This window comes from Augochlora pura, chromosome 10 (assembly GCF_028453695.1).
Source record: "Augochlora pura isolate Apur16 chromosome 10, APUR_v2.2.1, whole genome shotgun sequence".
NCBI lineage: Eukaryota > Metazoa > Arthropoda > Insecta > Hymenoptera > Halictidae > Augochlora > Augochlora pura.
The window spans coordinates 28,377,429-28,391,333 of NC_135781.1; the positions used below are offsets into that span (position 1 = coordinate 28,377,429).

The following is a 13,905-nucleotide window of genomic DNA, read 5'->3' on the forward strand; positions in this document are numbered from 1 at the left end:
GAAGTTATACTATATATTTTCATTATCGATATGAAACAGATTTTAATTGTATAAAACAGATGTTTGTACATGACATGGCAGTTATACGAAACAAAGGTTAATTAACTATACATTCCGCTTCTTGCTTATGAGAGTAGAGGATATATAAACGAACTGTCAAAAAGCACGTGCATCAATGGAGACCCAGGAGTTAGATTTGGAGTTGATACGTCAAGATATTGTAAAAAACCATCTTCAACTTACAGCTCTTATCCAAGTAATTATCATTAAAAAACAAAAATTTCTCTTAACAGTAGAAATGTAAATGTAACCTGAAACACCAACGTCAACAACACTCTGTTTTCAGCAAATGTTATAAATTAACTGTGCTTTAATTAATTTATTGTTAATCGAATATTTTGTAAGGCTTTTACATTTACAGAAATGTATACATCAATATATTTTAATATTATATTAATAATTCTAACCTCGTTTGAATTATGAAAAAAACAAACAGTTGTTTTATTTGATTTTTTAAATAACCGCTACTTTTTTAGGATATACAGCAATGCACTGGTCCCTTACAGCTGCTCAATGAATTGAATAACGAAGGCAGGATAAAAAGGGAAGCTCTACAATCATCTTTGTCCAAATTAGAGTCTTTGGTCGAAAGAGAACTTGTGGAAAAAAAGAAAGCAGAGCTTCAGGCAGAAATAGATACTTATAAGCAACAGTACAAAAATTCTTTAACTGCATTTTGCAAGGCCAATATTTTTAGTAAATGTATGATAGACAAAATTTCTAAAGAGGAACTCCTATCGATGCCTGAAGAACACCAAGCAGAGTTACGTAGAAGGCATGACAGAAGGAGCTTAGCAAACAAGTCTAGCCAACTCTCAGACAAACTTTTAAGTATATCCAGACATTTAGCAGAAACAACTCAAAGAAGTGCAGACGCATTGGATACACTAAGTATACTTCTTTCTTGTATATTTCATTCAAATATAGCTGGACATGATTTATGGAACATAAATTCCTGTATGTTACAGTAACTTCATCTGACAAGGTGTCTAGCAGCACTGATGAATTGGAACACCAACAGCAAATAATAGTTCAATCAGGAAAGCTATTAGGCAAATATGGTAGAAGAGAGGTTACAGATAAAGTTTTATTAGCACTAGCATTTGCATTTTTCCTTGCCTGTGTTTTCTATATTTTACAGAAGAGATTGTTTTAAGAGTACAAAATTTGTTTACACGGAACCATGTAATTCGTATGGTTGTGATGGTAGGAACGTTTTCTGAAGTGTGTGAGGAACGTGCATAAAGTCACAGAGTTCCACAATTGCATTTTTTAATACTAGGACTGTCACCAGATTTGATTGAATGACTCCAGTTGATTTAGGATCGTGGAATCCTGTAATAAAAGAAGAGTATTAATGATGATTCAATGTATCCGTTTTTAATTTTCAACTACAATTTTATTAATTTGATTATACATTGTTGCAGCAATTCATGAATTCCTCCCGAGATATAACTCCGTCCTTATCGACATCCATCTTTTCAAAAATCATGTCCACGTGCCTGTCGACCATACGCTGAATAGTCTGTCCATTATGCAGCATTTCATAAATCGCGGATACTATGACCAGCATTTCCTTTCTCGTGATGTAACCGTCCCCGTTCAAGTCGTAAAACCTAACGGAGAGGAGGGCAAGACGAGAAAGTCAGATATCGAGCATAAAACTTTCATTGCTTCTGACCGGTCACCTGAAGATCCAGGAAAGCTTCTGGTCCAGGTCTCCGTTCGCGATCAGAGCTATTTCAACGAGAAGATCTTGAAAGCTGACAACACCGTCGCCGTCCCTATCGAAGGTGTTGAACACTATCTGAGTGTACTTCGCTGGATCTCCTAGCGGAAACAGTTTTGCGTATGCCGGCTTCAGGTCGTTCGTGGTTACCGCGCCTCGCGGACAATATTGTTTAAAGGCGCGATAAAGTTTTCGGATCTCATCCTTCGTGAAGCCCGTTTGGCACGTTAAAGAGGAGAGCCGTTCCGGAAATATATACGGCTGTTGCCTTTCGTCGTCTTGCATGTTCTCTACGAAAACGCAGTGAGGTTGTACAGTCGTCGAAGATTCTAAAAGTATTGAAAATCGTCTTATACGATAATTTTTATCTGTACCAGCGGAGCATAGATTCTTTTAAGGCAGACGCGCGTTAGATACAGGGTGCTTCAATGTGAGCAATATACATATTTACGTAAACAAAATGATTACACGTTATGTGTTTATTATTATTATGCATGAATATGACTTTTCTATTAGTTTTACCAGAAGTGATCCAGACATGTCTTTTTCATTTTAATTTTTAAAAAAATGAAAGTTTGCAAATTGAAAGATCCAATTAATTGATCGTAAAATAAAAATCACTAATTCTCTTTTTATTAGAACTCTGTTAGTTTTAATGAGCCAGGAAGCTGGAAATGTGAAAGATCACTTTCTATCCGGTCAGTCTACCTGTTTTGTAACACTCTGTATCGGCGGACTAATGGCATAGGTTCAAATTACGTTCGATTAATAGTAATACGATGGTGATTAAACATGTACAGAGAATAACGTACCGGTGATCTTTTGAATGCTCCTCTTCATCTTTTTAAAGCTTCGTTGCATCTTCAACGAGAGGCTTGCGCGGTTTCTCACCTGTAGACTGTCTTTGTCCTCCACGTTGAGGCTGTTCGACATTCTCAAATCGTTTAGATGACAAAAATGTATCGCTTGTAACGTGGAAAAAAATGATACACAAAATAGAACTTCTTTGTTTTAGAATATAGAAATTATGAGTTACTTGGATGTTGGCATTCTTGATAGTGCCGCGAACAGAAGGGGATGCAGAAGTTCTCTTAATCACTAGTGAAACAGAACTGACGCGCGTGATGCAGCCGGCGTACAACAGCGATTTCAGGGAAATCTGTATTCTAAATATTTAGACGATAAACTTCGAGGGATGCGCCTAAATATATTTGCAAGCAATATGTTTATCCTTGTCTGATGCCGAAGAATAACAAACAGCCTGTCGGGGTGTATTTTACTCCTGCTATAAAATTGGATCACGTTTACAAAAATTTCGATGGTGAAGCAGTTCTACTAAGAAACCGTTGGCAGGGTACAAATATGAGAACATCTTCGCGGTTCAATACTGTCTTCGGCAACGAACGATGATTTATTTGTTAGAAACCGACGCGTACAGAGTACCGGTCGCCGCATACCATTCTGCGGCAGAACTTCTTATAATAGAAGCTACTTGTTCATGGGATTCAACGCGCGTGCCTCTCACTGAATACTAATATACAGTGTCTACATAAAATATATTTTTTTCCGCCAGTCTCCTATGATTCATCCATTTATGTTGAAGTCTTCCGGTTGCGGGACTTCTGTCGATCCTGTTGGATCCCGAGAAGATATTATCAAGGAACCGTGACCCGACGCTTATCTTTCTGGTTTTGAGAACCGATGAACTTGGATGTAGATTCGTGAATCTGCGAACGTATTCGCAAGAAAATCGCTCGAGAATCACGAACCCCTTGGCGCAAAATACCGTCGCAGACTTTCTCTGCCAAATGCTATTAATAGTTCGACAGCCTGGAAACCGGCTATTACGGTAATAGGAAATAGTCACGGCTTATTCATGGCGAACCTTAATGAGAACGATTACACGTAACCTGGCTCTTTGCTATTTACGGAATGAACCTCCGCCTTTTGAAATTTTCTGTATAGCCCGGCTGAAAAGAATTCATTTAATTTGTCTATTGACGATGATATATTTCTGAACGGAAATTGTAAACTCTAAGTTATTGCATAAGTTATTAAAAGTTATGTTCTCAAATGGTTTCATTCACATCGTTATTTACAAGATGATCGGTCAAGCTTATGTGGATTTAATGTGTTTATAACATTCATGGAATTCGATGAAAAAAAAAAAACAAGTTTATCGGTCTAGTTGGAATAATTGACCCTAATTTCGAGAGATAACACAAAGATTAACAGGAACCTTGACACAAATTTCGCTGCGAAGCAGGGTCGTTTGTAATCATATTCGTTATCAGGCAAAAACCGGTAAATTAAATTATCATATGAACCGAATCAATTGCCCTGTTATTTTCGCGAAAATATGGAATAATCTTTCGTTCCTTCGATGTTGAGTTTTAAAAATTTGAGTAAGGCTTCGTAGCCTATGATAATTCAGAGAAGAACGGAAATGTTGTTTTTGCGCATCAGCGAGCCAAATAAATGAGTAACCATAATTAAATCAGCGTTGCATACATTATCGTGTATTTCTCTTGAGACATAATCCGCTGCACATGCAGAATACCAAAACGGTGATACGCCGTGCGAATAAAAATACAATTTCTTCGTAGAAGGCAGGTACATAGGGTCTTCCCCAAGTTCAATGTGACGGTCACGCATGATCCGCCATTGTTACGCAGATTCTGTATTTCGGAACTTTTTTTATGTCTAAAAGTAGGATGCAAATTATTGTACAACGACAGCGTTCGCATCTATAATCTACAGTTTTTGAAACAATCCCAATGAAATAAAGAACACCTAAATAGAAATTGAATAAAGATTAAAGAAACATTGTAATCACAGATATATAATGTATCCAAAGAAATTACAGATTCAAAAACCCGATGGATGTTTTTATAACAAATAATTTCGAGACAATTTGTTTAAATGAGACTTTTGCAAACAATGCCATCAGACCAACGGAAGCGCATTTGCAACTTCTTGCAGAGGCGATTTTTTTCTGAGCGGTAGGGCAGTCCTGGTATATAAAACAGCAGTAACCATCCAGCATCTCTGCATTACGAGAGTGTACTCGTTCCCGCGAGTTACAGCTCAAACTTCTCTTTGAGAAATAACAAATAAAAATTGTTCGAATACCCAGCGAAATCTAATTGCCGATTTAGTTTGATCGTAGAGCTGGAGTACCCGGAAGAACGACAGACGTGCTCGTAATTGGTCTGTTCAAAAAGTGTGAAGTTCGAAAGCGGGGAATAACGAGTTCATCAAACACATGTCGCAACAATTGATCATCAGACCTTTTAACATGAAAGTTAGTTAGTGTCTTACCCTGTGCTTGGTTACCCGTCCGTACATTCATCAAATTTGATCGTTTCGTGAACAGTGGTGTTTTTTCAATATATAACTTGATTATTGTAAGAGAATTCAATAATCTCTCTATGTCGCGTTTGATTTGAAATTTAATTCTTAATTTATCGGTTTATTATCTTTCAGGTTTTTGTCGATTTTCAATCCGAGTAGCTGACTGTAGTAGCTTACAATGAAGATTTTGTTTGCATTCTTATTGTTGATCGTTGCCGTAACTGCGGCACCATGGTTCGAGATTCTGTTCGGTGATCAATCCGGTTACAATTATCGAACGCCGAATCAGGGAAAACAGGAATTCAAACGAAGACAGGGAAAAGGCGGAAAAGAAAGATGGAAGGAGATTTGCAGGACGATCAATCCTGATCCTTTTGCATTCACAGGCAGAGGGTCCTATCCCGCTGCACCAATCTGTCCCTGGTAACGATCCAAAGTGATCAGGTGAATACAGGTGCGTTCAAAATATGAATTTATTGTAACAATATTAGGAAGTACGAAGATATTAACTGGTTATGAGTATTTCAGTCGTTATACAAGTGAACTATTGATCTAACACAAAAGTACGCAGTCGTTAAATACGCCAGTTGGTATAAATAGCATGTGAACAAATTTTATACGGCGTCATTTACTTTGTACACTGATCATCGTATCGTCCTGGCATGATTTCATGTGATTAGCTCTCGTTGCTAGTATGCTAAAATCTAGAAACGTTTACTGTATTATGTGTTACAGTACATCGAAGCTTTTCGGTCGGTTTTACGTTTCACGTAGAAAAATAAATCATTTATAATTATACAGAAAGATCATGGTGTCGTTGAAGTAACGTTATCACGTTACGTTTCGTTCGCGGAAATGCATGGTAGTATTGTTATCATCATTACGACTATCGATGGTCTTAATAAATACGGTTTATATACAGTACACAGTATGAAGTATATACAAATAAAAGATCACAGAATTACTGTAGCAGCACGTTCGTACAAAATCTCGATGTCTGGTCGAATCGTTTTTTACGCTAGAGAACATTTGTACACTTTGTGCAGAGTCGGGACACCGTGGTCGACGAAAGCGAGAACAATCATTTCCAAACTTGTATCAAGCCATCCGTGCTGCCAGTCAGAATACAGGTGTTCGACATAGCTACGGCAGAAATCGTGTCATGGTGACCCGACGGTGGTGTTTCTGGCCCCTGACCACCTTCCGAGTTCCTTGTTCGAACGCTGCTGCCTCCCACGGACGACGGCGCGGGCCCATCGTTGGCCAAGACTTCTTGCACGACGTTTGTTCCATCTATCAACCGTTGCCTGAGAAATAAACCACAGGAATGTATATAAAAATGTATAGAAGAATTTTTAAATAATTCGATCGAGTAACGAATACTAACTCATATGCCAATGAATTTGGAGGGGTAGCGTCGTTGGCTGCAGGCAATGCGACATAAGATTCATTGGGAGTGTTCAAATCCCAAAAACGTAGCCTCATGTCGGCACCACCGGCCAGCAGAAAACCAGAGCGATCAATACATCCAGAATATATGGCGCATACACTGTGACCACCCTGAGAATGACTGAGAGGAGGAGCACTCGACGCCCAGAGAACCATTTGCCGAAAATCGGTTTCAAGATTCCACATGGAAATCTCGTTGTTTCCTTGTACAGCGGAAATAATCCACGAATGCTCTGTTGGATGGGTGATTACTTTTCGAACTCTGGCGCCTGAACAGAACATTATGTAGATTATTCAAAGATTGTAATATATATTCGTTAAATCCAACTCTGTTCATTTGATTACTTTACCGGTGGGATGTTTGATGCTGGTTATCGGTAACTGAAATCGTAAGTCCCAACACGTGTGCACACCCGAACTAGTGCCAAGTGTCAACCACTGCTGATAATTGTTCACACAAAAGGACGTAATCACTCCGTTTTTTAGATCGTTCTCTAAACGCCACGTTGTACCGGGACACCGCAAGTCCCATCCAACCAATGATCCATATAGAGAAGCGTATACTAGAACTGACTGTGATCCTGAGTCCAAGTACTGCAAGTCTACTGCGCATCCTTCTTCCTAAGTAAAAATTTGATTATGTATCATAGATATTAGCAAAATGGCACGCATCATTAGTTACCTGAAGATCCAGTTGTCTGGTTCCGATGATGCTCATTTTACTCGAATTCGGTTCAATTCGTAATACGAACACAGTCCCCGATTGACTCGCAGAACTTGCTAGTGATTGCCCCTGATCGCACACTGCCAGACCAACTAGAGGACCACCTCTGTGCATATGTGTTTGCCTAAAATAATTCAAGTATATATCATTCAATGTAATCAACCACGCCTGGAAAATATAATACATGTAAAAGAGCTTAAAGGGTTGTCTACCTTGAACGATTAGCTATGTTTCGGCCCTCCATTTTACTAGCGTCCCATATCTTAATACATCCATCCGCAGAGCTACTTGCAAATAGACTAGTGTCTGGTATGGAAACTAGCCTATTCACTGCTGCTCTGTGTTCATGAAGATGGGCAACCGAAACTCCTCTAGGTCTCCAGCCACTTGGCAACAATCTTGAGCCTATCGAAGATTGCAAATGTTTCTTGTAAATCTGAGTACAACGTCTAAAAGTAATGATAATTAATTACCGGTTTGCCATGCAATATTATCAGCCCAATGCTGTGCTCTTAATGCTGCAGCATGCTGTTCTTGCTTTCTGTATGTCAATTGTCTCACCTCTAATCTACAAGGTGCACACCTGTCTGAAGAATTACAGAAAGTTGTATTTCTTGTACCATTTTTTTTTATGCTAACATCAAAGATCATTGTAAGAAAGACATACATTGAATATATGAACGCTCATGCAGAGAGTGATCGTTTATGCTGTTCATATCAGACAAGCTATGTTGAGGTGATAAATGTATATCCCCTCCGTGCAAACTTTGGCTAGGGCTGCCGCTACTTCCGGTCATGTCTGACATTTTCACGGTGTGCTGTAACGTATAAAGGATTCAATGAATATCATATAAAATCTAATCAATATATATCTCATTTATTTAGTTACTTGAACGTTATCTTGAGCTGCGAACATTGTACGCCATTCCTGGTTCATCGTTGCATATGTACTGACACTATCCGAGGTTCTACGATCTAATCGTTTAAATGGTGGCAGACCCAGGTCGGCTTTCGTGTCAGGATACAATATTACAATGTGATGTCGTATCCTGTCCTTCATAGAGCTCAATTCTAATTTCCCATCCATAGATTTGATTGTACTTTGCTTTGCATCTACCGAGTTGCGATATTTATTAATTTTCATTAAATGTGGTTTCATTATCAGTAGTTGATCTTCAACAGTCTCGGTCATGGATTCTGAACTCAGTCGTCTAAAAAGCTATAAGCAGAAAAGTTAAGTCTAAATATGTATACACCGCGTTTATCTTGGAACAGAGTAGGTATTAAAATTTGTTAGACAGTGTTATTGACTCACATTTCGTAATGATGTACTCATTTCATTATACTGCGGTACAATTCCCGTTACAGCTTTAGCGCGAGCTGCTTGTCTTTGTTCGAGAACTTGAAACAGTTCTTCTACATCAGAGTACTTCACTACAGAATCGTAAACGATTCTTGGTATAGGTGGTACCAAGGCTTCCCACAATAAGATCTCTATCTCTATTTGAATTAAAGGATGTTTTAAGTACGGCTGAATCACTGTCTGCACTTTGCACTGAACATCCACCAAGTTGAGTGTTCTTGCCGCGGCGGATATGAAACCGACTGTTGCATGTCTTATCCATAAATTGGGATGCACCTATGCATGGTTATGTTAAGAAATATCAGAAAAATTTAAAAATGCAATTTTAGATATTATTACCAATGTTCATTGTTAAGATATACGGGCTTACTAGAAAAACTGTAGTCTCATATAGCAGTTGATAAAGCCCGGATTTATGTAAAAGACCCAATTCGGTGAGAGTGGCCATCGCATTGATGGCTTTGGTCGTTACAAATTCCTCAGGATCTGCTAATCCTTGTTGAAGAAGAGGCATAAGTATAGGACTACTGTGCCATCCAACATAAGCAGCTACACCCACGATACACTCGAAAAAGGAGCCCCTTAATTCCTTGTCCTCTTTATCATTTAAGAAAGTGATAACATGACTAAGCAGAATATCGTTCGCTTTTTGCTTGCCAAAAAATACACAGAGTTTATTTATTCCGCTCTCCATTAATGTTTGCTTTACTAAATTCTGGGGATCTGTTAATAACATGGACACAGATTGTTGTACCTAATAATATCACATGATTTAGTATGCAACAGATGTTGAGACAATTACGAGAATATCCAGCTAATTACCATTTCGTGTAATGTCTGAAGCTCGCTATCATAACTTGGTTTTGGACCTTCTTTATTACTCAAATTCGACAAATGAGAATTCTCCAAGTAACGCAGCGCTATGTGTGCCAGATGTGCAATATTTTCCGCATATGCAGCCCGAACTATGACTGCTTCGTCTTGTGTGATATGCGCCAGACCTGGTAAAATGTATTCTGGAAAAATATTTACATCTGTCGGCGGAATTGATTTTACAAGATGCAAACATTTTGTCAATATGTGTATAGCTGATACTCTTACTCGTGGAGCAGGATCATGAACCAAATGAAACTGTAACAAATTTTATATGAATATTACATGACCAAAATTGGTGTTGGATAATAGAATTATTTGTAATGTTAAAACTAACTTACAATATAAGGCAAAATGCGATCTAGTATCGTCTCATCTGAAGTATTTTCTGCTAATTCAAGCAGTATTTCAAGACTTTGCAATTTCGACTGTGAATGATGCAAGCCTCGTATACACGACGTAACCAGCTGAGTTATGATAACCAGCCCTTCTAAAGGCTCTTGGGAGGAAAATTCTTTAATATCTGTTTTTTCATCTATCTGGTTTAAATCACTTTTGTCAATACTTTGATCACTGTCGCCATCCACAACGGTATTCTCTTCACTATGGCCAGAATCATGTTTTAATAAATCTACGTTATTATCAAATTGATTACTCCTAGTTGTTTCCTTTTTATCATTTTTCAGTTTTTCGTTCTCTTCTGCTTTCAAAATGTTAATAATATTACCAATATCTTTCTTCAGTCTATTTATTTTTTCATCTGGCGACAGAATCGGAGCAGCAGAAAAAATTAACATATATGACTGTAGAAACGAATAGAAATATTCCGGAAATATCGTGCCACGAGCCTGAGCCAAATAAATTTCAGCACTTTTTCTGTTTGCTGGATTTCTTTCCAGCATAGATACAAGCAATTCCCGTATTCCTGGATCCTCTATGGCATCCAAATGCTTGTTCGCAGAATATTCATTGTTTCTATATGCTTTATGTATCATAACAAAATAATTTTTCAATATGTACTCATAATATTATTATACATATGACTTACAAACAATCTTTATAAATACACGTACCTAAGAGTTGAGAAAAGTCAAATGGTGGGTGTCCTTCATTATACAACTCTGCTAAAGCACAGCCTGCAGAAAAAATGTCCATCATTGGATGCAAATCACCCGTTTTTAACTCTTGCTCAGATAATAATAACGTATTGCTCAATTCTGACGATAATGTTTTCACAAACCGTTCAGGCGCAATGTAACATGTCCTACAAAGTTACATTAAAATAAGTGTATTATATAACGATTTGATGATGAATTTAATCAATTATGTACCTTCTTCTAGATGTATCAAAAAAATATGAAAAATCAGCTGGATTATCTTCAGGTAAATAAGTTGGTTTAAAACTTGCGAAATCTGTGAGCAGAATCCAATTCCAGCTGGTAATCATAATATTTTCTAGCTTTATGTCACCATGGCAGACTCCAAACTACAGTCAAACAAATATTAGACTACTAAAAGTCTATTACACAATTAATTTATTTGTACAGTTTAAAAAAGAAGAATTGACCCTGATGGTATTGTTTGTAATGCTTCAAATAATACCTCACCTTATGTGCTTGATGTAATGCATATAAAACTTGAAAAGTTATCCATTTTTTTTCTATACTTGTTAAAAATGGCCTAGTACTAATTCTATCGTAAAGTGAATACTTTACATATTCTCTCATTATTGACCCTGATTTTTCTGTGAGCTGTTATAAAAATAAAATTATTTTTTTGATAATTTATCTACACCAATATTTTAAATGTATCACACAAAAATACTTACAATCATTCTTTGAAAAGGTAGGCAATTTACAGCAGAAGCTAATTTAGATCTAATCTCCTCAAGTTTATCCTTGTACGCTGATAACGGCAATGTGGGATCATGAATAGCAAAAACTTTTACTACTATGAGACCCTCTTGGCTCCTGGCTCTGGCGACTTTAAAAAATCTGGTGCTTCCTAAGCTGCATATATTTAAATAAAAATTATGAAACATAGAAGTCATTTAATAGATTTTAGTTTAGTAGACTATATCTTTCATTCGATAAAATATATATGAACATGCTAAACGTTGATTACTTTTTTGGTTGCTATATTCATAAATGGAACTATGAAATATAAGTTTGCATAAGCATCTATTGACAAATGGTTAAGTTAATATAACTTACGCGATTTATTGTTTATTTTAAATCATTCGAAAACATTCAACAAAAGATACAATATAATGTTTCTTTCAGACGAAAACCATTGCTCAAACGTTTTAATTTTCATTTAGTATGCCAAGACAGTATTTTTGACAGACACACATAGGTTGGTGTAAAAAACCAACATTACGTTCGTTGAAAACTAATTGGATCTACTTACTTTACATCGAATAATAAGTCACTATGGTCGGTCAGATAATGTTCTACTGGAAATATTTGACTAGGCGCGATGCCGACTAATTGATTTCCCATTTTGTAAGTCGATGTTTAGTCGAAATTGATGTATTTGCAAGCAGCATCCATTTTGTGCCAACTTCATTTTATTCGATTTAAAGCAGTGTGGGCATAGACTGAGCGCAGTGTGAAAAATTCCTAGGTGAAATTTTCGCAACGTAATCAACATTATTTTACGTCCTAATTCAATACCAAATACATTTTATGCAACATTTTTTCACGTTTGTTTAGTATAATTGATGAAAATAAAATGATATTACATATATTGCGCGTACAAACAAATTGAAAATATATTTGATTATTTCTGTACTGGTAATAATAGTAAAAATACTATATATTTAATTTTTATTTCGAAATCTACCTTACCAACTGACTTTGCAGATTATCTTTTTAAGGTATGTAAGAAGAATAAATGTTACTTCATACCTTTATTAAAATCAAATCAGAGGTCTATTTTATTGTTATTTCGTTTTTATTATGGATGATAAAACTTCGAGTGCGATAGAATAAAATTAATTATATATGAAAATATTAAAATTATATTAATTTTTCCTATGTTTTCAATGTTATTGAAATTACAGAAAAAACGAATTTTTGAGTGTAACCACACTTTCAACATGAAATTAACTTTCCCAGTATCGAATTCAAACATACCAATATCATAATTCTTGATAGCATTGCAACAGTTTATTCTATGAAAATTCGTGAAAGTGGCTTTACATTTGCACCTTAAGTATTAATTAATAAGGTAGAAGTTGAAATAATAAGCGTTCTATCAATGATTGATTTGTTTCACTTACTCCAAACACTTACTGTAACGAACCCATGACAACTATTATCTATAATTTATTTAACTCTACAAACGAAACACAAATAAGGAAGAAATAAGGGTATTTAAATGCTTTATTGCATACAATCTTTGTTTAATAAAACTGGATGAAAGAAATAAATGTAATTCGATGATGACGGAAGTTGTGGAGAACGTTGAATTTGGCATCATCGACAAAGAGAGCAACTCCATGACAGTGTCTATCATCACCATACTGTCGATGGATAGCTCTCTTCATAGTGCATGCCTTCATCTGCATCGAAAATAATAATCTGTCGACTGTTTGTACTCAGTGTTGATAAAATCGACTGTTGTCCAGAGCTGAAACAATTTTATGGAATGCAAGCTTATCATTAAGTTTATTAATCGTATATCAGTTTATAAATATGTAGACAGTCAAATAAATAATCAGTGCCCTATGATTTACATAAAAAGTCAAGGATTGATTCTAACAAAGTGAGTTCTAATTTCCGCGTCGAATAGTTGTACCGTTAGCCAGTAGTATCGCCACGTCAGTTTAAATTCAAACGGGGTCAACAATTTTCGCGCCATTATGGCTGTACTCGGCGCATAACATTTGTTGGGAGAAATATTCACTTCAAAATCTTTCTATAGATCGAAGTTTGAAGCGTTAACGGAAAGGGGATCGGTTACAGGAAAAGACACACTGAAAGGTAGAAATTGTCGCCGTGGTGGAGCGTAGCAACTCTGCTTGTTATCGGGAAGGTGTGAGTAGCCTCTTCCTCTTTAGCGCCAACACCTGATTGCGCGGTAAACATAACCTCCGTGCGTTAGCTCGTGCCACGAGTCGTTAACACTTCCGTTTTCTTCTTTTTTATTCTTTGAGCAAGTTCCAGTCTGCAAAATACAATGAATTTTGGATAGAGATCTCATTGAGAAGAATTATATTACTCCAAATGTATTTAAAGCAAATTAAAGAATATCTAAATCAATTAGGACCGGTATCAAGTACCGGAACTGAAGCCGGTTTAATTCGAAATCGATCACGTATTTACTTATTATTATTGTTGATGAAAACGT

At 36.5% G+C, this 13,905-nt stretch overlaps 3 protein-coding genes and 1 long non-coding RNA gene across 8 annotated transcripts; 2 read left to right on the top strand and 2 right to left on the bottom strand.

Annotated features, from left to right (window-relative positions):
• Positions 1-86: 86 nt before the first annotated feature.
• Sec20 (vesicle transport protein Sec20) lies at positions 87-1,476 on the top strand. 2 transcript variants are annotated; one of them, XM_078192842.1, is made up of 4 exons: positions 87-256; positions 537-951; positions 1,029-1,121; positions 1,202-1,476. In XM_078192842.1, the coding sequence occupies exons 1-4, from the start codon at positions 176-178 to the stop codon at positions 1,303-1,305; spliced, it is 693 nt and encodes a 230-aa protein (XP_078048968.1). In that variant the 5' UTR covers positions 87-175; the 3' UTR covers positions 1,306-1,476. The 2 variants fall into 2 exon arrangements, with proteins under 2 accessions (XP_078048968.1, XP_078048969.1); XM_078192843.1 differs by having other exon boundaries at positions 89-256; positions 1,029-1,476.
• LOC144476183 (neurocalcin-delta B-like) lies at positions 1,263-2,909 on the bottom strand. 2 transcript variants are annotated; one of them, XM_078192841.1, is made up of 4 exons: positions 2,602-2,909; positions 1,749-2,079; positions 1,478-1,676; positions 1,263-1,395 (listed from the first exon to the last, which is right to left on the bottom strand). In XM_078192841.1, exons 1-4 carry the CDS (start codon positions 2,720-2,722, stop codon positions 1,348-1,350), a joined length of 699 nt encoding a protein of 232 aa, XP_078048967.1. In that variant the 5' UTR covers positions 2,723-2,909; the 3' UTR covers positions 1,263-1,347. The 2 variants fall into 2 exon arrangements, with proteins under 2 accessions (XP_078048967.1, XP_078048966.1); XM_078192840.1 differs by having other exon boundaries at positions 1,749-2,118.
• Positions 2,910-4,841: 1,932 nt separating this feature from the next.
• LOC144476035 (uncharacterized) lies at positions 4,842-6,328 on the top strand. The gene is made up of 3 exons (XR_013494954.1): positions 4,842-5,196; positions 5,276-5,597; positions 6,190-6,328. It is a non-coding gene; the product is annotated as an uncharacterized LOC144476035 (long non-coding RNA).
• Vps15 (vacuolar protein sorting 15) lies at positions 5,599-12,101 on the bottom strand. 3 transcript variants are annotated; one of them, XM_078192565.1, is made up of 17 exons: positions 11,962-12,101; positions 11,381-11,561; positions 11,160-11,303; positions 10,884-11,038; positions 10,626-10,816; positions 9,894-10,534; positions 9,502-9,810; positions 9,050-9,433; positions 8,632-8,955; positions 8,206-8,535; positions 7,984-8,134; positions 7,790-7,903; positions 7,529-7,721; positions 7,275-7,440; positions 6,943-7,213; positions 6,531-6,861; positions 5,599-6,450 (listed from the first exon to the last, which is right to left on the bottom strand). In XM_078192565.1, exons 1-17 carry the CDS (start codon positions 12,051-12,053, stop codon positions 6,225-6,227), a joined length of 4,203 nt encoding a protein of 1,400 aa, XP_078048691.1. In that variant the 5' UTR covers positions 12,054-12,101; the 3' UTR covers positions 5,599-6,224. The 3 variants fall into 3 exon arrangements, 2 of the variants coding, with proteins under 2 accessions (XP_078048691.1, XP_078048692.1); XM_078192566.1 differs by lacking the exons at positions 5,599-6,450; positions 6,531-6,861 and having other exon boundaries at positions 7,094-7,209; XR_013494953.1 differs by lacking the exons at positions 5,599-6,450; positions 6,531-6,861; positions 6,943-7,213; positions 7,275-7,440 and having other exon boundaries at positions 7,592-7,721; positions 7,790-7,899.
• Positions 12,102-13,905: the final 1,804 nt, after the last annotated feature.